General features: G+C 36.2%; 1 protein-coding gene across 10 annotated transcripts in view; it reads left to right on the top strand.

The window, feature by feature from the left end:
- The window catches only part of NBAS (neuroblastoma amplified sequence), a 168,751-nt gene that overhangs the window by 98,492 nt on the left and 43,633 nt on the right, over positions 1–26,626 (top strand). For 7 of the 10 annotated variants that reach the window (XR_002436333.1, XR_002436332.1, XM_021389494.1 and 4 more), the window contains exons 42-48: positions 1,357–1,467; positions 4,810–5,060; positions 6,001–6,335; positions 15,339–15,557; positions 15,802–16,004; positions 23,525–23,611; positions 25,985–26,180. Coding sequence is in view for 7 of the 10 variants with exons in the window: in XM_021389494.1 (XP_021245169.1) it covers positions 1,357–1,467; positions 4,810–5,060; positions 6,001–6,335; positions 15,339–15,557; positions 15,802–16,004; positions 23,525–23,611; positions 25,985–26,180 (1,402 nt within the window). In the remaining 3 variants the exon portion in view is untranslated. Of the gene's footprint in view, positions 1–1,356; positions 1,468–4,809; positions 5,061–6,000; positions 6,336–7,799; positions 7,941–12,829; positions 13,008–14,367; positions 14,502–15,338; positions 15,558–15,801; positions 16,005–23,524; positions 23,612–25,984; positions 26,181–26,626 lie in introns of those variants that run through there. The other 3 variants (XR_002436334.1, XM_021389500.1, XM_021389499.1) reach the window with 3 other exon arrangements.

Here is a 26,626-nt window from a genome sequence, read left to right as displayed (position 1 = left end):
GTTCCTTTTTTTTTTTTTTTTTTTTTTATCTTAGTCTTATATTCTTTCCTGGCATTTTTCTTCCTTTTCAGCAATATTTGCAGCAACTGTCACAGTGGAATGTAGTGTTACATTGAATTAAGCGTGTAAAAATCAGAACTAAGCTGTATGAATGTGTTACTTCATTAAAGGTGTGGAGAAGATCGTGCCTTGTTTAGCGTCGTTCAGATTATGCTATAGATCTACATTTCTGAATGACAAAACAAGAACAGGGAGGACATCCTGTCTAATCTGTTTTTTTTTTCTTGCTTTCCTTTTGTTGCCATAAATGGTCTGCAGTGATGGTACGGAAAATGCTGTGTCAAAAGTTGTTCCCTCATAGGATGTAATGAATCTACATAAGAAGTAAAAGCCACTTAAGTTTATGGAATAAGTTATTTTTAACATGGCTCTGTAGAAAAGTGAAGCTAATATCAGTTAGTAAACTGGTTTACGGACAATTGCAGTTATATTTTCTACTAGATTGTTGCATTTTTCCTCCTTTTGTCCCCCATGATTTCTTAACCAAGAATCTAAAATGATATAGACAGCAGTTTTCGTAATTAAATAATTGATCTGTCATGAAAAACTTTTTACAATGTAAATGTAAACAGAGAGTGTTTCATGGAATTGTCTTGGGGGGGAAGTAGCATTTGCCTTAATAGTTTTGTTTTGTTCCTGTACCAACATGAAAACAAGAACGACGTGTATTTATTTGAATGGATTAAGAAGAATTCATATGAAGTTAACTTCAGGCTTTTATCACTTAACAGATTGTTCTGTTAAAGGGATATATAATAATCAAAAAATAATTATTAGTTTTTTTAGGACACTTAGAGTGTAACTGGATACCTTCACACTTTAAGTCTGTAAATGCTAGAAATGCTTCTGTTTGTGAACTTCTATATACCTAAGTGCCAGCTGTGCCAAAACACTTAATGTTCTGTAACTAAATCAGATAAGAGCTGTGATACATCTGTTCACTTATTATTTGGTAATCAAAATAAAAGCAAAACTGAGATTTTTCTGTAGCAAAAAGGTTAAGCCCAACTGCCACTGAGAACCAGGGTGTATATGGAGCAGTGCTCATCTTCAAAATACTTCTGTATTTTGATGTGTTTTAACTTTTTCCCCAAATGGAACATTGAATATAACAAATGCAAGAAAACATGCTTTGTGTAATTTTATTTAGCTATGATTAAAACTAATTTATTGGTTTATGAGGAGAAAGATTAACAAAAATCATTACTCTTGTAATGTAGATTATGACTTATTGTCATGTCTCTAGGAGCTTAGTGTAATTTTCCTTTGTTCTATTTTATGTCTCTTTTCTATAAGAACACTTGAAGAAAACGTTTACAAGATTGCTGTTTCTTTGGCTCAGAGATACAGTATTCCACTTTGGGAAGTTTATATGATCCATCTGGAGTTTTTATTCACGGACAGTGGGTAAGTTTTCTTCCCTGCATATTCATGTGGAAGTCTGTTACATAGAGGTACGTCCTAACCCAAGAGAAAATGATGGTATGTTGAGGGCAAACATAGGCTTGTGTTTTCATATTTCTTGCGTTGCGACAGGTTGTGGATTTCTGTTTTGTCTTTTCCCTATGATGCTTTTGTAATTCGCCATGAGAATGTGTTATAAATGAGTCCATGAGCATTTTATTGTAAGTACCAAGTTATCAAGCCCTTGATAGCAAAGTATTTTTACAGTTCCTTGGAAAGTGTTCTGAGGCATGATAATATTTTATTGAGTCACAGAATGGCTTGGGTTGGAAGGGACCTTAAATATCATCTAGTTCCAATCCCCCTGCTGTGGGCAGGGTTGCCAACTGCTAGATCAGGCTGCCTAGGGTCACATCCTACCTCACCTTGGAAGTCTTCAGGGGTGGGGTATCCACAGCCTGTTACAGTGCCTCACCAGTCTCTGAGATAAACATTTCCCTCTAACATCTAGTCTACATCTCCCCTGTTTTAGTTTAAAGTCGTATCCCCTTGTACTATTACTATAAGACCATGTAAAAAATTGATCTCCCTCCTAACTATATGCTCCTTTTATATTTATTGAGCTCTCCTAAATAATCACAAGCAAAATAAATTTGAGCTTCTCAGTCATGTTCTTCATCTATCTGAGCTCCATTTTTTTTTCTTTCTAATAGAAACAATTTTCTACAAGAGTTCTTTGCCATTTTTGTAGACTACAAGGCTGTGGCCAGCCATACCTCTCATTGATATCAATGGGATTCTTCTCCTTTCCATTCCAGATTTAGTTTGTGTCTTTTTTTCTCTTTTCAGACTTTGATATCTTGTCAGTCATACAAGTACTTTAGCATATTCAAAGAGAAATAAACCTGTTCAGTGGAAGACCAAGCTACTTGCCAAAATAGTGCATTTGGATGACAGTGATGTAGAGCCCTCTGTGCAATATAGCAGCTGTTATCTATTGTTCTGACAGACATGATGAAATTAGTTGGTTTCAAATTTTAAACTGTGACAGCAGCACTAGCTTACAGTATTGTTTCTACCTCTCTTAACATGAACTATTAACTAAAAAACATTAAAATGTTTTATAGAATATGAGGCATAAAAAAAAAAAGCCTGATAGATTCTGGTACAAGAAGTGAGAACTTGAAATACCATTCTGGGATTTACTTTGCTTCCTCTAGAAATCAGAGAAGTTGTATTGTCAAAACTTTGATGCTGCTAAATGATGTAGTGTTTTAAACTAAATAGAGAGTCAGGGTGTAAATCTGGCAACATTGGGGTGAATGTGAAAGAAACAGCTGATTTATCTGAGACTAAAATACCGAGGGTGTTCTGCACCAGTTTTCTAGCACTTTTTGTTAGGTCTTCTGTTAATATTCATAGAATTCTGAAATCACTGAAGTACAAAGTAACAACTATTTCCCTAATGAAGTTCAAAAAAAGAAAATTGATACATAATAGGATAATATGCTGCTGAGTATGTTTTTGTTGTATCACAATCTTGTTTTAAAGTTGATTGACAGCATATGGCCATTACAGTGTATTTTAGTCTTGGGATTATGGCATTAATAATGTATGACTCATTATGCACTCATTCTGAAATGAAGTTTATTCTAAGACATAATCTCTTCAACCAAATATGCAGTGTTGCTATAAGGCAGCCTTTATAGACAGAAGCTCAAATGAAGGACCTAGATCATTTGTATTAAATATTTGATTAGTTGATGGCAAACTAACGTGTTTCTGATGTGCTTTGAATTTGAAAAAATATATATAATTCATTGAAAACGTAATTGTGTCTTTGGAAGGATCTGGTCAAATTTGATCTCCAAACTCTTAAAATGCCTTTTATGATTTGATCAACAGTAAATTTTATGTTTGTCTTTATGAATTCTATTCCAGAATCTTTCTGAGTGGTATAATGAGCCCTTCCAGTTCCCTCCTCCAACAAATAACAAAACAAACAAACAAAAAAAACATACAGCAAAACTCTGCCAATTAAAGCTTAATATCTATTCAGCCTATAGTTTGATTTTTGGGTATGGACCGAAAAACTTATCACTCTACTGAAATAAATCAGTTCCAAGTGTCAGTTTTGTCTGTTATTAAGAGTGCGTAGCACTTCATTTACATCAGTATCATCCATTTTTCCCCTTAATACGTTAGAACCATTGTATTTAAACAATAAGAATTTAGAGACTTAAATTAATGCTACAAGCTTCGTAGCCTAATGTTGAGCTAAGTTCTAGACATAAAAATAACTTCTCCCTTAGAAATCAGAGATTTATTTCAAACAGAGAAGGTTGTGTCTTTGGTATTTATTGTATGAAACTCATTTTTAAGAGTGAAGCTTAGACATGTTTTATTTGAATGTCAAACAGAAACGTGTGTCGCTTATGGCTTACATGCTGAGGAAAAGAAGTCAGAATTTTAATGGAATCAATTCTAAAGGTAGTGATTGTAAAATGTGGTTAAAAGACATCCAATCTCAAACTGAAAAAAACTACCTAACACGGTCCATGGCTGGATGCAGGAGAGAGACAAGGTGATAGTCATCAATAAGTGACTTCTTTACTTAGGTTTTAGTTACCTTTCTGATGACAAATGTACAAATTCAAGATGAGACTTCACTGATATACATCCATTTTTATCCTAGTTGAGGGGAAAATGTGAGACTGGCTGAGGTCAACCTGAGATTTGCTGGCATTTTCATAACTTTCCATGGATGACAATTCGAAAGTCACTGTAATAAAACTGTCAAATTAAATACACTAAGTATGAGTGATAGTGTCAGAAAGGGCAAGAACCAATTTTCTATGATAATCTCTCTCAAAACATGCACAGATTCTCATCTGCTACAGAAAATACAATGTACTAGATTGGAAGAACTGATTGAGTGTAAGATTCTCTAGCGTCTCTCAGCCTCAGGCGCCGTGTTGTTTTTCTGATTGTTGTTTTTAAGGGCTTCCTATACACATCCACTGCATGTAAGTCTACCTTTACATTTAGCTATAATTGGGGATTTGAAGTGCTTCTTTGAATCCCATTTCAGTATGCATCACCCTTAGTTTGTGTGTCCAAGTAAACAGATAACGAATTGAAGAATTCCTTAACTTTTATTTATGAAGAATTGAAACTATTGAAACCTTTATGTATAAGTATTTACACTTTGAAAATCACATAAAAAGTTGAATTTTACTGACTTCACCGTGTAAACAAATAAAGGTATTGTTCTGTCTTCGTGAGTATTCACTTCACATTCATGACATGTCCAAGCCTTTAAAGCAAAATTCTATCTAAATGCAGGTTATCCACACTGGAAATAGAAGAAAGAGCGCAAGGTCTTGGTCTTTTTGAGACTTTGAAAACAAGTCCTGAAACCTTATATGAACACATGGTTAAATATGTTTACCCAAGTATTGAAGGTAGAGATCACCCGCGGTTGCTTTATTATTTCACACTCCTTGAAAATTGTGGCTGTTCAGAAGTTGTGAAGCATGCTGTGAAGCCTGAAACTCACATCAGACTCCTGAAAAAGTTCAAAGCAGTTGCACCAGGTATAAGAGTTTCTATGTATATTTTATTTTGTTTGTTTTTCTAGCTATACTTATTATTCTGTTATGCTGACATGAATATGCTTATTGAATTTGTACTTGCTAGGCAATTTTTTGTCAATGAGTATGCATGCAGGTAATTTATTAGTTAAGTGTCATGCCTTATAGAAGCCTTATAGAAGAATAAGTTCCTTTTCTCTGTATTACAAGAAATTTAGACTATCATAGCAAGAAAAAAAAATTTAAAAATTATATTGGTGATGCAGGTCTAAATTATTAGCAATAATTTGTAGTGAATTTTTTAAGTAGAAATACAGACATCTCAAAGCATAAACCTGAAAGTTTGACATGAACTGTCTTAAGTAATTTTGAGAATAATAGTTCCTCTTTCAATACTCAAAATTACATAATATGTCAAAAACTTCAAGCAGTTTTGTAGAGGGTAATTTTATTTTGTTTTTTTGCTTTGATGCTACCTTCTGCCTTTGCAGAAGAGCATTATTTATCTCTGATGTTATTAGACAGTGCATATAAAAGTGAAGTGCTGGAACGTATTTTGAAATTTTGAATACAATTTTCAGTTTGTTTATTAATAGTATCTAAGATACCACTGAGATTTCATAGAGTTCATATCAAAAAGAAAAAAGTCACGTGATTCTACTGCATACATCTTTAAGAATTTGCTTTTTTTTTCCGATTGATATGTACTTCTAAAATATGTTCCAGAGACTAGATTTTGTATACATTAGGACAGCATAAAATCCTGGTGTTACTTGCATACAAACCCATATTCCTCCCTAGTCTGTATGCATGATTGTAAATGGAGGAGGAGTGAGAGTTTTCTAGTTCTGCAGATACTAGTTTAGTACTGTTTTACGCAGAAATATGAAGATCTAAATTTGAATAACTTTTATTTCATTTGCCTTTTTCTCTTTGCCGATAGGTCTTAATTACAAAAAGCTAATGGATGAAAATGAAAACCCTTTGGAAACACTGGAGCCTACACTTACAAGTCAAAATATTTTATCTATTTCCAAACTGGCTCCCAAAATCCCTAAAAAAGATGGCGGTGTGCTATCACCAAGCTCTCTTTATGCCGTTTGGTTACATAATCTTTTTTGGAATGGTGATCACCATCTCATTAAAAAAATACCAGAAACCATGGATGAATGGCTACATGCATATGATGTGTGTTCAAAGTACTTAGATAGACTTGATCCGGATGATATAATCACTTTTATTGATAAAATAACCTTTTCTTCAAAAGCTGTCACAAAGGTAAGTGGATCTATTTGAAGAATTTTCAGGTGAAGCACAGTTGATACAGTGTTAGGGAGAAATTCATGGCAAAATTTGGTCTTTTTTATTTTACAGTTTTTAAAGATAATTTCCTGAACATACCACCCTGTAAATCTTTCTCTTCTTTTTACTTCTGTCAGTATACAAAGAAAAATAGTTGTTTGAGTAGAGGAGTTGGCTCTGGGGATAGGAGAGATTTTCATGGAACCTTGAAGTCTCAGTATTCCAGTTCAGAAGAGAACAAGATACTCTTCTCGTGTTTATTTTACTTGTGCTAATCCTAAAATTCATTGTGCTGCAAGCTTCTATTTGCTACCAGGCTTTTGCATACTGAATAAGATGCTCCACAGAGAAGTGTTCTGGGCCACTGCATATGGTTTCTAGGCGCTGTAATAATTTAAATGATAAACTGTGTTGTAATTTCCATCTGGCTGAAAGCCTGGAATTGAAAGAATGTACTCTCATGTCTGTAGCATAAGCTATCAATTCTGCATTTTATTTTTGCCCAGTGAAACTTGGTTAAAAGATATTTCTAACATAAAATTTTACCTGTGCTTTGTCATGTATCTTTACTACCAAGCACAAAAGAGCGATAAGAGATTTCTTAGGTATTTCCTTAAGAGCTTGAGATATTGTGTTCACTAACTTAGTCTGAAATGAAAAGATGATGGAGGAGATGTTTTTTTGTTGTTGTTGTTCTCTATTCTGCATCATGCTAATTTTCCAGAGCTGTTTATTCATATTTTCCTATGAAGTGTCATTTTTTTCTCTCTCTGGATATTGTTTTAGTGTTCCTGCTGTACTAGAATAAAAATATTACAAGTGGAATAACTTATAAGAGTGCCAGAACTTAGTGAATACTTTTTGTTATTCATTGAATCCTATCTCTGGTGACAGTGACAGGGCCCAAAGGAACAGTGTGGGGCTCCATCAGGGGAGGGGCAGGTGGTGGTTAGGGAAAGGTTCTGCACCAGCGGGTGCTTGGGCCCTGGAACGGGCTGCCCAGGGCAATGGTTATGGCATGATGCTGCTGCATTTCAAGAAACGTATGAACAATACTCTCAGAAATATGGTTTGGTTTTTGAATGGTCCTGTGTGGAGTCAGGAGTTGCATGTGATGATTCTTGTGGGTCTCTTCCAACCAGGGTCATTCCATTGTTTAAAGAGAATTTCATGCCTACTGGGAAATATTGACAGTCATGCTGAGGTCTCAGTTGTTAGACCTGACCCTGCACTGAGGTGGGCAGAGGGCCTGTACTCAAATGAGAAGGAAATGTTGTCTTCTTGTATGATTGCTGCTAGTAATTACTTGAAACTCTTTCTGTCACTGTGCCTTGAGCATTTCAGGAGCTATTTCTCATTTATTCCAGACGAATGATGTAGGGGGTAACATCCCCTGTGTATGTGTTTTGAAATGTTTTGTTTGTTTCTTTTTGTTTTTAGGATTCTAATATAGTTTCTATACTATCTTAAGATGAGTAGGTGTAAAGAGAAGGATCTGCTGATGGCTCTCTGAAGGTTGTTGTGGTTGCTCCGTAAGAAGAACTTAGCAGAAAGCTTTTGGGCTGGAGCCCAAATTCATAAAACAAATTCAAGAAGTGTTTGAAGCAATTGGTCAGGTCAGATGATTTAGCATCTACCATGCGCTGGGTTTGGGAAATGAAACAGCTGTTTAACCAGCTTGCAACTGTTCTTGTCTTAGAATTCAGGTAATAATTTTCAAATGGAAGTGTGCAATGAAAAATTATCATAACAGTTCCTGAGAAGGTATTTATCAGAGATCTCTTTCCTCTAACTTTTATGTATGAAGCATTTTTCAGCTTAATGCTGTACCTTTTACTTAGAATTTTAATTCCCATAATGTTTCTGTACATTTCTGTTTCTCTTAGAGGTACTGACATTTAATATAGGTAAAGGACTGCAAAAAACTTGATACTTATACATGAATTAATCAAGAAACAATCAAGAAATTCTCAAGTGATGAGAAGATATGGAAGGAAGGCAAAGTAGCTAGGATAGGGCAGTTACTCTGGAGTGATGGAAGGCTACGTAGGTTGAACTTCCAGGGTGCCATTGATATTTTAAATGAGTGGGAATTTAGGAAGCTGATATCACCGTATCCCCCACTGTTTCATTATATTAGCAGAAGCAAGGAGAGGCAGGTAACAGGCCAGCAAAGCAATTGGAAGCCTCTTCTACTTGTGTGTCGCTTGATATGACAGAATGTGTGAACAATGCTTACATGTAAAAGGGGAGTTAAAGCATAGGGATTTAGTGCTGCCTTCTGCAACTCATAATTGTTAGTGAGAAAGACAGGAACTTTCTGGGGTTTGACAGTGGGTCCCCTTCCTCACCTTTACCTTCTACTTACTCTTCAGTATTAATTTTTAAAAATTCGTGTTTTTGTAAGAGACATTATACACAAATGTCACAATAATTACAGTATGGAATATGGGTTGGGAAAGAAGAGTGGGCAGCCATAGGTCTGATTTAGTACAGAACAGTCTTTATGGTCACATGTAGAAGTTATTTGCATTTTTTGTGTGTGAAACATGCCGTAGCAGCTACTTTCATTGTTGCTCATTCTGTGCTACTAATAAAAGGACATCTGAAAGGTAGAAGGATAACTTTTCAGATTAGTTGGGCCAGTGGTAAATGAACTTAAAGGGAGATGAATGAGTAGTGCTCAGCTGGCAAAGAAATTGAAAGAAAATCTCAGCTGGAGAAATGAATGGGCTTTTTATACTTGTCAGTAGCCTTTTGCATAACTATGTTAGTTGTCCTTTTGCACCTAGTGATTTGAGGTATGATGAGGTTTTAGGTGACTGTGTGCTCAATATGAGAGCTCAGATGTGATCTTCCCTATTTCTTGGAGTCAACAGAAATCAGATACCACCTGGAAGATGAGATTCAGTTCCTCAGTCTTAAAGATTCAAAGGAAGGGGTGATACTGGGTGGTGGGAAGTGTGTAGGCAGAGGTGTATCATGGTGGGACTCTGATAAATAGTTCAGCCCAAAGTAATGCTGTTAATACGCTGGATATTCTGTACGAGACAGATCAGACTCCTTCCCAAGCATTTTTTTGTTTTATTTTTTTTATGTCAGCATTTCTATAGGATACAGTCTTTGTTTTCCAGGGGGAGATTAAGGGTGACTTGTGAAGCTACAGTAATACTTGTTCTAGCGGCTAGTTATTCTGTGTTTATTTTTTTAAATGCTTCTTTTGCTAGACTGAGTTTATGCAATTTTGAAATTCCAGCTTAGAGACTTTTTTTTTCCTGCTGTACTAAAGAGATAATTGTAAAAGTTTTTTTTGCCACACATTCTGCAGAGGCCACTTCAACTTGTCTGGAGTTTTCTGATCTTTTTATTTTTTTCTAAATCTTTCATTTTTTACAACTCTTCTGTGAATCTAGTATATCAGCATTTGCCTTCATTTGGACAAAGCACAGGTGGGTGCAGTATGCCTGTTGCATTTGTGGTAAATGAAACAAATGAAGTTGTTAACTCTTTGTCAGTACCCTTTCACACATTGAAGGACTGAAGTATTGATCCTTTCATCAGCGTGGACTACTCGCATATGGAAGATATTGTGAATGTGAATGTAGTTAAATGGAGCTGGCAGCTGGTCATGAGTGGAGTTCCCAGGGGTCAGTAGTGGAACCTGTCCTGTTCAATATCTTTATTGATGACCTGGATGAGGGCATTGAGTGCACTCTCAGTGTGTTTGCAGATGACACCAAGCTGGAAGGAAGTGTCAATCTGCCTGGAAGTAGGAATCCCCTTCAGAGGGCTCTGAACAGGCTTGATTGCTGAGCTGAGGCTAATGGGATGAAGTTCAAGAAGACCAAGTGCCAGGTCCTGCACTTTGGCCACAACAACCCCATGCAACTCTACAGGCAGAGTGACTGGAAGATTGTGTGGAAGAAATGGACCTGGATGTGTTGGTCAGCGCTCGACTAAACATGAGCCGGCAGTGTGCCCAGGTAGCCAAGAAGCCATTGGCATCCTAGCTTATATCAGAAATAGCATTGCCATAGGAGCAGGGAAGTAGTCGTCCATCTGTACTCGGTCAGCTCTGGTGATGCCGCACCTCAAGTACTGTGTTGAGTTTTGGGCCCCCCACTACAAGAAAGATGTCGAGGCCCTGGAGCAAGTCCAGAGAAGGGCAACAAAGCTATGAGGGGTCTGGAGCACAGGCCTTATGAGGAGTGGCTGAGGGAGCTGGGATTGTTCAGTCTGGAGAAAAGGAGGCTCAGGGGAGACCTGAGACCTGAGCTTTCTATAGCTACCTGAAAGGAGGTTGTGGCGGGGTGGGAGTTGGCCTCTTCTCCAGCTTAACTATGATAGGGCTAGAGGGAATGGCTTCAAGTTGTTCCAGGGGAGATTCAGGTTGGATATTAGGAAAAATTTCTTCTCCGAGAGTGGTCAGGTACTGGAATGGGGGCTGCCCAGGGAGGTGGTGGAGTCACCGTCCCTGGAAGTGTTCAAGAAATGTTCAGATGTTGTACTGAGGGACATGGTTTATTGGGAAATATTGGTGATAGGTGGACGGACTGGATGATCTTGGAGGTCTTTTCCAACCTTGGTGATTCTATGGTTCTATGATATTTCCCACTTTTTAGATATTCTATGTACATGAAAGAGATTTCCCATTTTTTAGATATTCCAAATGTACAGTGGTATTAACACTTACATTTTTGAATGCATTTTGAATCTTTTTTTCTTCCAGTAATTCTTCTTTATTTTAAATAATGCTGACTTTGCAAATTCTTAGATACAGCAGTGCTCATAGCTACTTTGTCTTCATGGCTTCCTGTCTATTCTCCTTTGTGACCTGTGTGAAGCATTTAATACAATTTTAAAAATATATTTTTTTATTCTATTGTTGCTGACGTTTTTTTGGTTGTGCTAGATGGTCTGATACATCTTTGGAGAACCATGTGTTTCAGCTCATAGGTCATTACCCAGAAGCTCATTGAAACATGCCCGAAAACCAACCATAAAACCACAACTGAAATCAATTAGCTTTTATATCACCATATTTTTATTATTGAGGATAATACGGCAAATGGGGATAGGTATAGTATGTTAAGCAGGAAGAAAAGATTACAACTTAAGACTGGAAAAGAGGATAAAGAGGAGTGGTAAATCAATTAGGTCTTCTACAGAGAGAAAGAATTGAAGTTTTCCTTCACAGCCTCTACAGACTGCCACATTTGTTCAAACTACGGCTGATGATATTTTTGTTTACTACTCCATTCCTTTTTTTTCTCTTGTCTGATTTCTGATGTAAAGGAAGGACTTTGCTAGTAATGTAATGGTTTTAATTGAAAGGTTGCCCTTATTTCTTTTGAGTTTGTTATGCCTTTTTGACCATTTTCATCTTGCTTAAGCAGGAATGCTATGTGCATGTCTTGACTAAACGCCAAGTGGGTGAACAATGGAAAACTCGCCACTGCATCATTTTCTCTTTCAATTTTAATGACTTTAAATGCCATTTTAATTAACTGTAGAAAAAGCTCAGCTTTAAAGATTTTAATATTGTAATATTCAGTACCTTTTGGCTGACTGATTGACTTCTTAGCATTTTACATCTTGTTAAGGAAAAAGAGTATAACTTTACTTGAAGATGTACAAAACGTGTTAATAACATTTTTACAAAGCACAGCTGCATTCACGTGTTAGATCTTGAATTACTTGTCATCTTTTTATCACTTTTAATCACTGTGCTCCAGTTCAATCAGTTTGTCTTGTATGACATCTTTTTATCATACGTATTAACAGTACCTCTTTTTCTGACATCAGTACGTTTTTAGATACTTCATTGTACCTTACCATTAATATAGTTATTTTAATAAGTCTGCTTCAAGACTATGTTAGAGGAAACTTAAGGAGTAGTGTCTTTCCATTAACTGGTTCCTTACATATGTTAGAACATCTACACTGTTCTCCAGGTTAGTTGTACTATAGGTGGAGTTAATTTTCTTCATGATAGCCTGTGTGCCATTATTTTTTGTTTATTATTTGCTACAAAGTACAGCACCCGCTGGTTCGGGACTAAACCAGTGTTGATAACATGCCAATGTTTTGACTTGCACAGCATCAAGACGTTCTCTTCTTCCCAAAGTCAGTAAGTTAGTTGAGAGCAAAAAGGTAGAAAGGATCACAGCCTGGACAGCTGACTAAACCAAAAGGCTAAAGGAATTCTATACCATATAACGTCATACTCAGCAGTAACAAACAGGAGTGTTGGGGTGTCTCCCAAAATCAGAGATTTTCTGGCCATTGTTCTGTTTATGGGAGGTAGTGAACGATTGCCACCACCTCTCGCTCCTTCATGTTTTAAACTATCTTTGTCTTCATCCATGAGTTTTTTTGCCTTTGCTATTCCAGTTGTCTCCTCCCACCTGTAAGAGCTGGGAACCAACTTTCATTATTCTATAATTAATGTAACTTGCTTTTCATTCTAGTATATCTTGTTGGGATGTGCCTAGATGACATTTGGTTGTTGAAGTACGTGAAGCTGGAATTTGATGGCAGAGACAGGAACCAAACCACACTGTTTAGTCTGAACAACAGGCAGCGTGTATTCACTGGTTGCCGAGAGAGGTTGTAGAGTCTCCTCCTTGAAGATCTTCAAAATCTGCCTGGACCTAGTCCTGAGAAACCATCTGTAGGTGTGCCTGCTTGTGTCCCTTCTGGTGTTGAGCCTGATAAACCCAGAGGTCCTGCCAACCTCATCCAGTCTGTGATAGTGTTGCTGGGGTCTCAGGTTTTCATTAAAAGAGAAGCTGTTTCTGTCATCTTGAAGCTGGACGTTAATCACTGTCAGTAAGAGTGACAGGGTCAGAAACTTCATAAGCAAATGAATGTTACTTGTCCAATACTTTTTTTTGTGAAGTTCTTAAATATTCTGAAGGAAATGGGCTTCTAGGATGGATTTTTATCCAAAGGAGTGAAATCTGTTGAGCCCAAATTGTGTTATGTTCCTTTATTGGTAAATTAAAGAAAACTGATTTTTAGGGATTTTTTACCGCACATTGAAGCCTATAGGATTAAAGATCTTTTTGAACTGTAAAACCTTTTAAAAAGAGAAAACTTCACATTCAAACAAAGATTGAAGTAGCCCCTAAGCTGTTTTTTTCACTGAGTATGACACCAAATCTAATTACTTGAACTGACTAGAAATATGGAGGATAGCCATTTATGTTTGGGAATAAAATAATCATAGAAAAGATGTTAGTAGTGCTCCATTTTAGTAGTATGCAAATGAGAATGCAAAATTAAAATAGTCTTGGAATACTGTTCTTGTTTTTAATGCTCTTATTCTATGTATGCAGATAGTATCATGACTTTATGCATGCAGAATATTCACATTGTTCTCTAGGATGTAACAGTTAAATGGTATACCTAAATTGTTTGCCTTTTTGCATCTCTCTTGATTGCATTTTGAACATTAGAAAATATACAGTTGAAGGGAGAAAATGAAAAATATAGCTGTTTTCATCTTTTATGAGGTTTACAAAATGGAAACATAAATCCATTCTCAATCATTAAATTGTAATGTGATATGAGGAGTATCACCTTTTCCCTACTTTTATTATAGCAGCTTAGTTTTCCTCTTTCTCTGGTAAATCCACCTTTTTCCTATTCATTATGTCATACAGATCCAAGCTTTGCTTTCTATTTCTTGTGTAGCTCTACTTTAAAATTAAAATTGTTAGCATGTCTTTGTCTAGTACACCAGTAGTTAAAACAACTGATGTTAAAGTATCTAATGCTGTGGGTGTAGGCGGAGGAGACCTCCATCCATCAGAAGGTTTATTGCAAGCATATTTAAACAGGACTTGAGGGTATAATTTAACAATTTATACATAATGTATAATTTTTAAAATAATATTTCAGACTTTGTTTTAGATTTCTAGCTGACGCTGCTGTTAAGAGCACAGCAGTTTGCTGCAAATGCTGTCTGTATAAAGAGTATTTCCATCTTTATCTGCTCCCAAAGTACTCCTGGATTCTGGAAGCTTGAAAATCAGTAATTGTTGCCTGGCTTCTATTCTGAAGTACTCAGTTCCATTCTGATGCACTGGAATAACCCCGTCGTGCCAGATGGAAGCATAGAAGGAGACTTCATTCAGTGTATGCATGAATGTATCTGGAAAATCATCTCCACTAGAAGTTTAATGGAAAAAGCAGACTTTTTTTGTTTTTTTGCTTTAATGCCTAGATACATCTGGTTGTAAAGGTCTTTCAAAACAGCAAGTTGTTATTCTGTATAACTCGCACTCTAAATATGTAGATTTGAACAGTTTGTATCTCTCTTAAAGCCAATCTGTTCCAGCCTACGTTTTATTAAAATTATGTAGAACTCTAATATAGTTCTATGAGAGACTGACAAAAACTTGATAGCTGCAAAATCTTCATTGCAGTAGTAGCATAATATAGTGGTAACCCACCTGTGAAGTAGTTTCAGAAAATGTGCAAGCAGATAAAGTCATACATGGCCCAAGATAAATTACTGAAGTAGACCTCCAAGTGGACTTTGTTTATGATTATAGTCTTAGAGATGTATTTAAAACCATGATCTAGACCTAACAAAACTAAGCTTAGGTTAATTTTCTGGGCTTGAGGTTTTCAGTTCATGTTGTAGAATAATCCCCAGACATCTCTTATTGCAAAATTAAAAAGTTTAAAAAAAAAAATTGTCAATCTGCAAAAATCATGAAAATTACTAAAGAAATTTTGGTATGTTCTATTGTGAGCCAGATTCAAGGTCACTGAAAGGAAGGACAACAGAAGAAAGTAAATGAAATACTGATCATATTAAAATAAATGAATAATAAGTTTGTTTCTCCTAAAAATTTCAATTTTTTAATGTGCCACTGTAGAACAATGGTCTTCTAGGCATCATTTTAAGACAAATAGTAGTGTAGAGATAATAGTAATAATGATTAAATATTGATCAATCTCTTTCAGCTGCCTGTTGAAGCTAGGATAGAAGTGACTAAGAAGGCTGTTAAGGCAGTCAAACATCTTTCTGAGAAATCAAGAAGAAAGCCTTCTGAGAATGACATGGAAGATGCTAAAAATCCAGCTGTTGCATATGAAAAAACTCTGAATCACTTGCAGCAATCCCTTGCTCATCTGGAAACACTCACTCATAGTTTTATCACTTACTTGAAAAACAGCGAACAGGTAATGGTTACCAATCTGATAGTTGTTTTGAGTGTTGCTATAACCAGCAGTGATATACCCATCAAGCTACTGTCATATTTTAAGTCTTTTACAGCTTTGTTTTTGTTGACTTGGTGCTTGAAAATTCACGTCTACCAGTCTTTTCTGTTTTGTAGTAGGTGTTTTATCTTGACAGAAGTAAAGATGACACATACCCGCAAATGAGGAGTACACTGATTCGTGTTCAAAAATTATCTGTTCACAGGACGTGCTACAGAAGTATGGTTATTTATATGATCTGTCAAGGTCAGAGAGAGACCAAATCCATGAGCAAGCAGTAACTATGTGTATAGATGGTCAGCCCCTGGACATGATACAACAGTTGATAGAAGTGGCTGTTGGAGATCTTTGTCTTTCTCCCAAAGATATTGTCCAATGTGCTATTAAAAAAATTGTATGTATGCTAAGGTAAGTCTGCTGTCAGCATTTTTTTTTTAATTGAGTGCTTGTTTGCTTTGAATGTCTGGATTTTATAGAAGATTAGGTGATGAGAGGAAATGACTTCTTAATGACTTCTTATGTTTCCACTCGGATAACTTCATAGTCAGATAAGACAGTTATCCTTCTGAGTTTAGGAAATCTGAGTAATCTAAACAAACAACAGAACTCATTCTATTCACTGACAAACTCTTCTAAGATGAAAACTTTTAGGTTTGCTATTCCATTATGTGTGCATGCATTTCAGAAATTTTTGGCAAATTTATGATTGTATGTACTTCTTCCCTCTTTGAGAGAGGGAAATAGGGTGTACATGTTTGTGCAGGTATTTGGGCAGTTGAAGCCTAACAACAGCTGTTGCCACAACAGTTAATTCTACGAAATGAAGTATGATTTCCATCTTTTGAATAACTTGCTGGGTTTTTTGGGAGGAGCATTTTGGTGGTTCTTCTAATTTGAAAGCTTTAAAGATTTACTGTTAATTTAAAATTATGAATACATAGTCCATAAGTTTTTGTTGTTTGTTGTATTTTGTTCTTGTAAAGAAAACTCTAGAGTTTTTGCTCCTCTTCTGTTTCCCTTTGTGTCACATCCAACCCCCAAGTTAAACTGCAACTGCGATTGTTCTATGCTTTATACAGCAATTAAAAGTAACGATTAAAAATGGATGGCACAACAAGCTCTTGGAGAGAATTTTTCATTTGAGGAAGAGTGTTTATTTGATCAACTCTTTCAGTGTTGACACTTATTGCTGCTGATAGTACCAAGGAACATCCCCTGCTAGAAGCGAGTCTTCATCGCTGTCTTTTTCTGGAATTCACAGCTCTTGAACCTCTGTAGTTGCATTACACGAACCAAACCAGTCTGTTTATACTACCATAGCAAAATGAGTCATCTCTTACATGAAAAATATGGACAAAAACGTGTAATAACTGGCTTCCACACTTTATACTTGCATGTCCTTGGATACTTCTGTTTGGGATGGGGTGAAGCCTGGGTGATACAAGAGGAGATTAAATCAGCTGATGCTGGTTTTCTTAACCTCAATTAACAGTGAGTTTAGCGTTTGCATTAACTTCAACACTATGATCTTTTAGTTGCATATATCTTTATAGTCTTGTTTCTAAATAACAAATCTAGCACTTGTGAGGAAGAGTCTTACAAAACTACTGTAGTTATTGTGTGCTTCTTTAAGTACCTGTCGTGTCTTGGACAAGAGAGGAAGAACAATTTTTGCATTGAAGAGTGTACTGCCTCTTGAGTTAGCAGTGGTGTCTGTATTTAATGTCTTGTAGCCCAGAAGGGACATAGCTTTCATTCACAAGTCTGAGGCTAAAATCATTTTAATTTAACTGGCAGTTGGGAGAATATTATGTCTCTGAGAATGAGGGCATGGACGCAGGTGAGGGGAAGAAAAGCAAGCTTATTGAAAAGCCCTTCAGTGAAATAATGCACATTTTATACATTGTTTTTAGTGCTCAGTCCTAGCTGAGCTTGCCATTTGTAATACTTCCTCCTAAGAGCTGGTAAAAAAATAAATAAATAAAAATTGCCAGCTTTCATAGTAACGGTGACTATAAAATTCTTCTGGCAAGTAATGTGGAACTTCAGTATGTCCTTTGAGATTCAACCTTTTTCCTGCCACAGTGAAACTGAAGATATTTATTAGAGCAGTGAAATAATAGGAAATGTGGTTTAGGAGTTTGAATGACAATCCATGAGGAGTGTGTACATGGAAAATGTTGCGTTAGGATTAAATAAGCCTGTGAAGATTCTCTTGTTCTTTAGCAAGGTTTTAAGATGTGGATGTTGAAGTCCATGCATTTTTGTAGCCCATTAAGAGCAGCCTGTCCTCTTTCCTATTAAGGAGTTAGCGGTATTCAGACACAAGCCTCTCTGATATAATTTAACCGTAAAATACATTCAGTCCCCATTGTTGTTGATCTAGAGCTAAAATGTGAAATTCTGAAGGAATTCAGCAGATGATGAAGTTCTGGGATTTGACATCTGTACCCCTATCATTATTAGTGTTCCCAGGAAAAATAGAGCCCAGTATGTTTTTTTGCCATCATTGTTAACAGAATATCAATGAGATCTTAAAAATCGTTTTGTTAGTGATGCTCTTTCTCCTCTTGAGCAGGATAAAAATACTCACTTTGTCTCTTTTTTCTTTTTCTGTAGTCTGGTTAAATTAATTCATCAGGGACACTCTCTTGGATTTGATGTTGGGGAATGCTGCCTGCTGGGTTTTTGATGTGCTGAGTATTCCATATGAAAGACCACTATATTGATGACCTCATGTAACCAGGAGAAAACTTTCTTTTTGGAGGAGGAGTAGAAGAGAAAGTCATTTTATATCATTTATGATAAATGAACAGATATTTCTCATTTTAATATTTTTCCAGAACTCTCTTCTGAAGTACTTTTGTTCCAAACAGATACATACAACACACATTCTACTGTTAGATTGCTGCTAGACTCTCACTTTTTATACCAGCTTAGATGGATAAAACTTAGGGAATTTTTTTGGTTTATTTGTCGTGAGGGAAAATTATATGTGGCTGGATGATCTGAGTGCACGTGCCAGAAATACATAAGTCTAGAATGGAAAATAATTTACATCTCTTCCTATTTATTTCTCAGCAATTATGTGTGTGCTACAGCAGATTTAAGAGCCACAGATGAAAATAAGGCAGCCTGTCAAAGCATTTGCTGCCTCCTTTGTCAGAAAATAAGTTCCTGAAGTCACTCATTTTCAATGTTCATAGCATCCTCAGTGATGGTAGAGCTTTTACGTAGCAACATCGTTAATATTGTCCGTCTTGTTGGGGTTGGTTGGTAAATAATAATTTGGCTTTACATGACCCCTGTCCTAATGTGCCTGGTTGGAATACAGCAATGTGATGTATCTGGATACAAAGTTTATGGCTTAATTCAACTTTAGTGAGTCTCATTAATATGTAGACTATGGCAAACTTCTCAAAATTCTCCTTTCTACTCTGCTCCTTACTGACTTCTTTTTCTGTGAATTGAACTATTTGTTCCTTATATATGCACTGCGAAGCAGGGATGTCTGAAAGTTGGCTAAAAGTTCTGATCTGCAGACCATGACCAATAACTCCTAAGCAGCACTTTTCATTAAAGATTGGAAAGTGCATCCCTCCTGTGGAGAAAACAGGAGAGGCAGAGGGGGTTGGGGCATCAGTTAGACACCTCAGATAAACTCAGAAATTCACAACTTTGCATCTGGTGTGTGATGTGTGTTCTTTTGACCAGTATTCTTCTTTATAAATGCAAATTGATGCTAAAAAAGCAAAATGTTATAAAATAAGATGCCTTAGTTAATTTACTTGTCTATTTCCCAAGAGGATGAAAGTCACCTAACTAAAAGTGGAAAGTTTGACTACTACAGTGGTAGAAAGCATAAAGTGAAAATTCCTCAGAGAGTAGAAAGTCCTTGAAGTAATATCCTCCCTCTTATGAAATTCAGTAAGGTGATATTATAAGGTAGCATCACTCTAAATATAGCAAGCATTTAAAAGAAAGGTTGTGGCTTGGCATCTCTTAAACCTACTGGCAGTGATGCAATTTCTGTGAATGAAAGTGGATGCATCTCTCTTCTATGCTCAAATACTAGCTTTAAAGCAAGACACAAATCAAAGCATATTAATTGCAGCATTTTGTGCAACATTTTCATTTCAGGGTTCTTGGGCAAAAAAACTGTGCTTAAAGGAAGTCTTTCCTATGAACATGGGGAGCTAAATTTTCTTTAATAATTGTAACATTTCAAGGGAGAACTCTTCAGTTTTTTTTTTTTAGCTTTGATACAGGACTGTTTTATATAATAGTTTTGCAGGAGACAAATTTCTTCTTTGACAGTTAACATTCAAAGTAATACTCATAGGGTCATAACACTGAAGTGGAGTTTCCTTGGATTTTCTGTAACTATGGTGACAAGGAATGTAATTAAGGTACTGTAACTATAAATGAAACAGGCCTATATGGATGTGAAAAATTATGATTGTGTCTGTGATGAAAGTTAAACAGAAATGCACTACTTCTGTGATTGAAAATATGCATCCTTTCTTTCAGTTTTATAGCTGCAATCTCCCTTCCAACAAATTAAGTATCTTCTATTATTAAAATGTTTCCTGTCTGTTATACAAGAATCTTATATGAAGTATTTTTGTTCTGTAAGAATCATAGAATGATTTGGGTTGGAAGGGACCTTTAAGATCATCTAGTTCCAACCCTCGTATTATAGGGAGGGACACTCCCTCTAGACCATGTTGCTCACAGCCCCATCCAGCCTGGCCTTGAATGCTTCCAGGGAGGGGGCATTCATAACCTCGCTGGGCAACCTGCTCCAGTGTCTCACCACCCTCACAGTAAATAAATTCTTCCTAATATCTAGGAACGCTCTTCCTCTTTAAAACCATTTCCACTTGTCCTGTTGCTACATGCCGTTATAAAAAGTCCATCTCCAGCTTTCCTGTATGCTCCCTTCAGGTACTGGAAGGCTGCTGTAAGGCCTCCTCAGAGCTTTCTCTTCTCCAGGCTGAAAAGCCAGAACTCTCTCAGCCTGTCCTCGTAGTGGAGGTGCTCCAGACATCTGATCATCTTTGTGGCCCTCCTCTGGACATGCTTCAGCAGCTTGATGACCTTCTTGTGTTAGGGGCTCCAGAACTGGCCACAGAACTTCAGGTGGGGTCTCATGAGGGCAGAGTAGAGGGGCAGAATCACCTCCCTTGTCCTGCTGATCACACTTCTCTTGATGCAACCCAGGATACGGTTGGCCTTCTGGGCTGCAGGCACAAATTGCTGGCTTATGTTGAATCTTTATAAATTACATTTTGGTGTCATGCTGGCTTTGCACCTGGAACACAGCAGTGCTGTGGGAGATGAGTGGCTGGAGTGCAGCTCAGCAGAAAAGGACCTAGGCACATTGATGTGACAACAGGCTCAGCATGCCCTAGTGATGTTCCCTGGCAGCCAAGAGGCAAACTTGGGGTGAATTAAACACATCGTAGCCAGCCATACAAAAGAGGCGACTCTCCCGTTGTATTTAAAGTTGGTGCTACTTCACCTTGAGTATTGTGTGCAGTTCTGGGCTCCACAAGATAAAAAGGATGTTAAGATCTTTGAAAGTCCAGGGCAACCAAGTGGGTAACAGGGCTGGAATGCATGTCCTTTGAGGAGAGGCTGAGGACACTTGGATTGTCTGGTCTGAGTAAGGCTGAGAAGTAACCTTGCAGCTCCTGAGGGAGGGGAAGCAGAGGGAGGTACCGGGCTCTGTGTCTGGGAACTGATGGCAGGATGGGAACGGCACAGAGCTGCAACAGAGAAGGTTCAAACTGGACAAAGGGAAATATTTCTTTGCCTTGTGGGTGGTCAAACACTGGAGCAGACTTTCCAGAGAGTTGTCTGATGCCCCATGCCTGTTATTGTTCAAGAGGCATTTGGATAATGCCTTCAGTAACGTGCTTTAACTTTTGGTTAGCCCCGAAGTGGTCAGGCTTGGGTCTTCACATATCACCTAATTCCTTCCATTGGAACTATTGTTTTCTATTCATTTTTCAGTAACATGCAACATCACGGGCTTAACACCACTTACACTTTCTCAGAAGCAGTTCCCTTGTTAAAAATAGTTATTTGTCAAATGCTATAATTTCAAGAACAGTATTGTCCAGTTTGGTCAGCTGATTTTATCTTCCTTGGCTTTCTTCTGGTGCACAAAATTTAAAGTAGAAAATCTTGCATTAGTATGTATAAAACCTCTCCAAGAGAACATATCTGAAAACATAAAGGAACTGTATTAGACACTTTCTTGTTTGCCTATCGAAACTGCTACTATCAATATAAATCAGTTGTTTCTTAATAAAAAGAAGTGAGATTATGAAAAAGAGTTTAGTAATCGATGATAATCTGATTAGATTTAGCTAAGTTTCAGTTTATTCCATTACCAAGAACACTCAGGTGATGTATTGGAAACATTTCATGATCTGCGATTTTAGGTAAGCTCATGGATGATGAAGAAAAATTTTGTATCCTGTGTGAGGATCTTCTACTTAGGAGTCTAGGTAATCGGGGAAGACAGTTTATTCAAGAATGACATTATGGCTTCCTTCAATTGCAGCTCCTAAATCTTTTGTGTTAGGTGTTCAGATGGGTTTTGTGTTTCTTAAAACTTTGGAAGCTTTTGCCAGGCAATGAGCAGGGCAGGTTTGTTGAAATTTTGAATTTGTATTTAATGGCTAGATTTTTTTTGAATGAGGTGAAACGTCGTATTAGACTGAGCACCTAACTTAGGGGAAAGAAAAACCAATTTTTTCACCATCTCATGTCATTTGAGCAGGAGTTTTTCAGGGTAGTTTTGCAACTCGGATATTGTATGTTTTCATGATACTTCTGATAGAAATAACTGTTTGACATTGTGACTTTGCTCAGCTTGAATTGCTAACACCAACAGCATATGATTTGATTATTTTCCTGATATTTAGAAGTGCAAAACAGAAAGAGGTCAGTAAGGCTGGTATAATAAAAGGATATCAGGTATTTGCAGTGAACAGTTTAATTAGGTTAAAATATTTAGATGGGTTCAATTTATTCCCTTTTCAAGCATTCTTTGTACTTTATTGCATTTGAGGAACTTGATTAAATATGCATCACTTTTTCTGAAGCTGAACTGAGATCAAAATAAGCCTTTATCAGTGTAATTACTCCAGGCTTGTATGTAGGGGTTTTGAGGTGAACTCTGAATCCTATGTTGTTTTAATACATGCATAAAGTAGCAAATAAGCTGTGTGTAAAATGAATCCTTCATTAATTATATTTGTTTCTGTTAGTAGCTGCTCATTTTAAAATATTAGGAACAGATCAAGGCAACAATCTTTGTGGAATCTTGACACAATTATTTGTTTATGGAGCTGTATGCTCTTTTCAGTTTATCTAACCGTTTTGGGGCAGTAAAAGCAATATTAACTTTTAATAAGTACCAGCTTTATTTATTTATTTATTTATTATTTATTTATTTATTTTTCAATTATGTTCTTATTATAGATAATACTAGTAAAATTAACCTTATTTCCTTCTCTTTCCTCTCAGCAGCATTAAACAACAATCAGCAGACTGGACATACATATATATATTTTTTTACGTATTTAGTAGCAGAATAGCTTTGATATGCTGATGAACAGAAGAGAAAATACACTTTATCTGTGGGTTTTTGAGTCATCCTCACTAAACTAACTTGGGGACTATTTGCCTGCATGTATTTTTCTTCTGTGCAGCATTCATAAACTCAAAGATAGGCAAAATTGTTGTTTTCTAGTTCAGTCCAGGGAGATATAAAAATAAGGGTACTAGTTAAGCAGGAAAAGTGGAAAACTGCCAGAACTGTTAAGCAATTCATATGTATCCTGTAGTTGGGTAGATTTAGGTACAACATTAAGGACCATTTTTACAGTGACTTTTGTGTCTTCCTTTAACAGTGGAAATGATGGTTCTACATCAGTTAGAGATCCACTTGGTATCCTAGAAGGCATCGTTTCTGCAGTACATGCCAGTGTTGAAAAAGGGTAAGAACTTAATATGTGGAGTCCTTTTGTTAAGGCTTTGAGAGATACTATGTAGGAATGCCTTGAAGGTACGATATTGAATATGGATGATTTTTCTTCATGGATGTATATAATGGGTTTGCATTTAGTTTTATAGATTTTATTTTTAACATGCTACCACTTAAAAAGGTCAAAATCTGAGGCCTGACAGAAACTTTTACTAGATCATTTGGAAGAAAGCAAGTCACTGCACATAAAATCTACATAGTAATGTATTACAGTGATTTGAGGAAATTGAGGTATTTCTGTCCTGACTCCTACTAGAAGTAGAACCCTATTTTTGTTTCAGTTTATTAGATAACCGGCATGTAATAGTCACTTTTAGATACCTGAATTTAGACATCTAAACTTGCCAGCAAATGTAGGGTGTAGTGCAAAAAAAATTTCATAAATGCTGTGTAATGCTTCTCTTAGTGTCTTCTCCTCTTTTGTGAATATTTATGTCAAATGACGTAATGGTTTATCTGTCTCACTGATGCATATTCCACTGTATTTTTCTTGAAGACAAGAAAGAAAAAAAATCAGTTGTCTTTTCAGGTTTACAAACTTAAGAAATTATGTCTAATAATTATAATTAAAAATTAATAAAAGAATAAAACCCCATGCTCTTTTGTAGCCAACAAAAGCAATTAAATTATTGTGCACAGGCTCCTCCAGTGACATTAAATTGGGTATGTATTGGATACTGAAGAAGACTGTTGTCAAAATCTGCAATAAATCTAATTTACAATATTATAATGTAGAATGAGAAAGTGAGTACTATTTATATTCTGAGATGCAATTTCTAGAGTCTTTAGATATATACTTCAAAATTTAACCATTGAAACAATAACCTGAAGTGTAAATCAGTGTAACTACAGGAGATAATCTACAGTATTTTAAGTACTCATTCTCATTTATCTTCTTAAAGTTTAGCTATTGGATTTACAAAATATAAATATTCCCTTCAGAAAAGCATATGTAAACAAACAGGTATGAGCTCTGAAAAACTCTGGAACTATTCAAACACTTCCTCTTAATTTCTGCACTTTTCATGTACAGTTTGAGTGACATTTGTTTGGCAGAGACGTCTAATTTTGCTGAAGTTCTGCATTCAACAGCAGCATTCAGACAATATGAAAACTAAAATTGAGATCCTTGCAGTCTGAATATCTAAACTGTCAGTGTTTATTTCAGAGCTGCAAGACAGGATAAATTCGTATTTTTCTGTCTGATATTACTTTCCCGTCTGCCTTGTTAAGACAAATAAGGGAACATTAGTTATAAATCAGATTCCACCTGGAGCCATTTTCTTTATTTAAATTAAATAAGTAAGCTTTAGTTTGAAATTCTACTGAAAAAATAGCAGAATAGGCTTTTACTGATTTGTTACGTGGTAATTTAGAGCCAGTAAGGGACAGAATAGATTATTGTGTCTGGAGTTGCTAGCCGGTTGGTTGAGTTAGTGGCAGCCAGTGTACTGTGAAATGTACTGTAAAATTTAGAATGTATTTGGTATAATAAACATTTTAAAATTAAATTACATTATTAAGATATTTTTGTTAATTACCTAAGTGATACAATGCAAAGTATATTTATTTGTGACATTTTTTTCTTGAAAGGATTATGAACATTTTTTATTCATTATCATATTAGGACATGCAGTGATCCATCTACCTAGAGATTATAGAAAAGAAAGAAAAACAACTAAAATTGCTAGAGCCACACAAGATGCTAATTTGCATATACAGAAAATAAGGAACCTTTAAGGAAAGAAAATAATACAGGCCACTGTGAATAAGCATTGGAAGCAAAAAAATGTCATACTCAAAAAATAAGTGGTCAGGCTACATAAAGTCAGGTAGCATGCAAGTATGGGCATCGATCAGGAACAGTTGCATTAGGTGATTCTTAGGTGCTTAAATTCAGGGCCCTTGTGATGAAATTGGCAGTCAAGGTAGCATGGAGATGATGCATAACTGGATAGATGCAGTTTTATGGTGTTCACAAGATTATTTGAATTAAAATCTTCTGGCACTTAGCTTCAGGCACCTGATTCGAGGTCTAATTTCTCTGCAGTCTCACAGAGGTGTGCTCTTCAGAGGCATGCTCCTTCTGAGTAGACATCTAGAAGAGGTAATCATACTGCTCATGGTATTCTCTGTACTTCATATAGCAATTCCAAGAAATCCCACTTCTGCATTAGCTCACCTAGGTTCCACTTCTGTGTAACACAAAAATTGTTTACGACATCTCTGATAAAATTTGTAATGTATCAGAGTTGTTAACATCTTTGAAAATACATGTAGGTAATATTTTGATCAGGATATTTAACGTAGTATTGTTTAATTCCAGGGAGAAAGTAGTTTCTTCAGATGATCTCCTGGAGTGGCTGAGACCTTTCTGCGGTGATGACACTCTACCAGTGAAGCCTCGCATCAAAGTACTGCAGATTTTGGAACAAGCCTTCCACCTCAGTGATGAGGACAGCAAACTGCTTGTGTACTTCAGGACACAAGCTGTTCTCAGAGCTTGCTGGCCTGAAACAAAGGTATTAAAATTGACTGCTATAGATGATAGTATGAGACTTTCTTTTTCAGAGATTATATGGTGAAATTTGAGTTTGTAGTCTGTGGTCATCACGATGGGTGCTAATGCTATTTTACTTTTGAGTTAAGATTATAGTAAATTGTGATTCTGTGTGTCCAATTTAAAAGCATTTTGAGTCTAAAATGTTAAACTAAAATATGTTTTAAAAAATACAATAAAAATAAAAAAGTATGGACAGATGGTAGCTTTCAACCATGGCTGTATAAGAAAAGAAAAAAGAACCTGTATTAGACAGAAACCTTGTGAGACTCACTGCACTTAAGAATCACTTAAGATATCAGATCCCTTTTTTTTCCTCCCATAATCTGATATGTCAAAATATGTATGACTTTGCAACACAAAACTTGTATTAATTTTCTTTCATCTCGTAACAGTTCAGGAATTAAT

Source organism: Numida meleagris, chromosome 3, assembly GCF_002078875.1.
Source record: "Numida meleagris isolate 19003 breed g44 Domestic line chromosome 3, NumMel1.0, whole genome shotgun sequence".
Classification (NCBI taxonomy): Eukaryota; Metazoa; Chordata; class Aves; order Galliformes; family Numididae; genus Numida; species Numida meleagris.
Note: the sequence above shows the minus strand (reverse complement) of the source record. Positions and strands in the feature narration are given on the sequence as shown.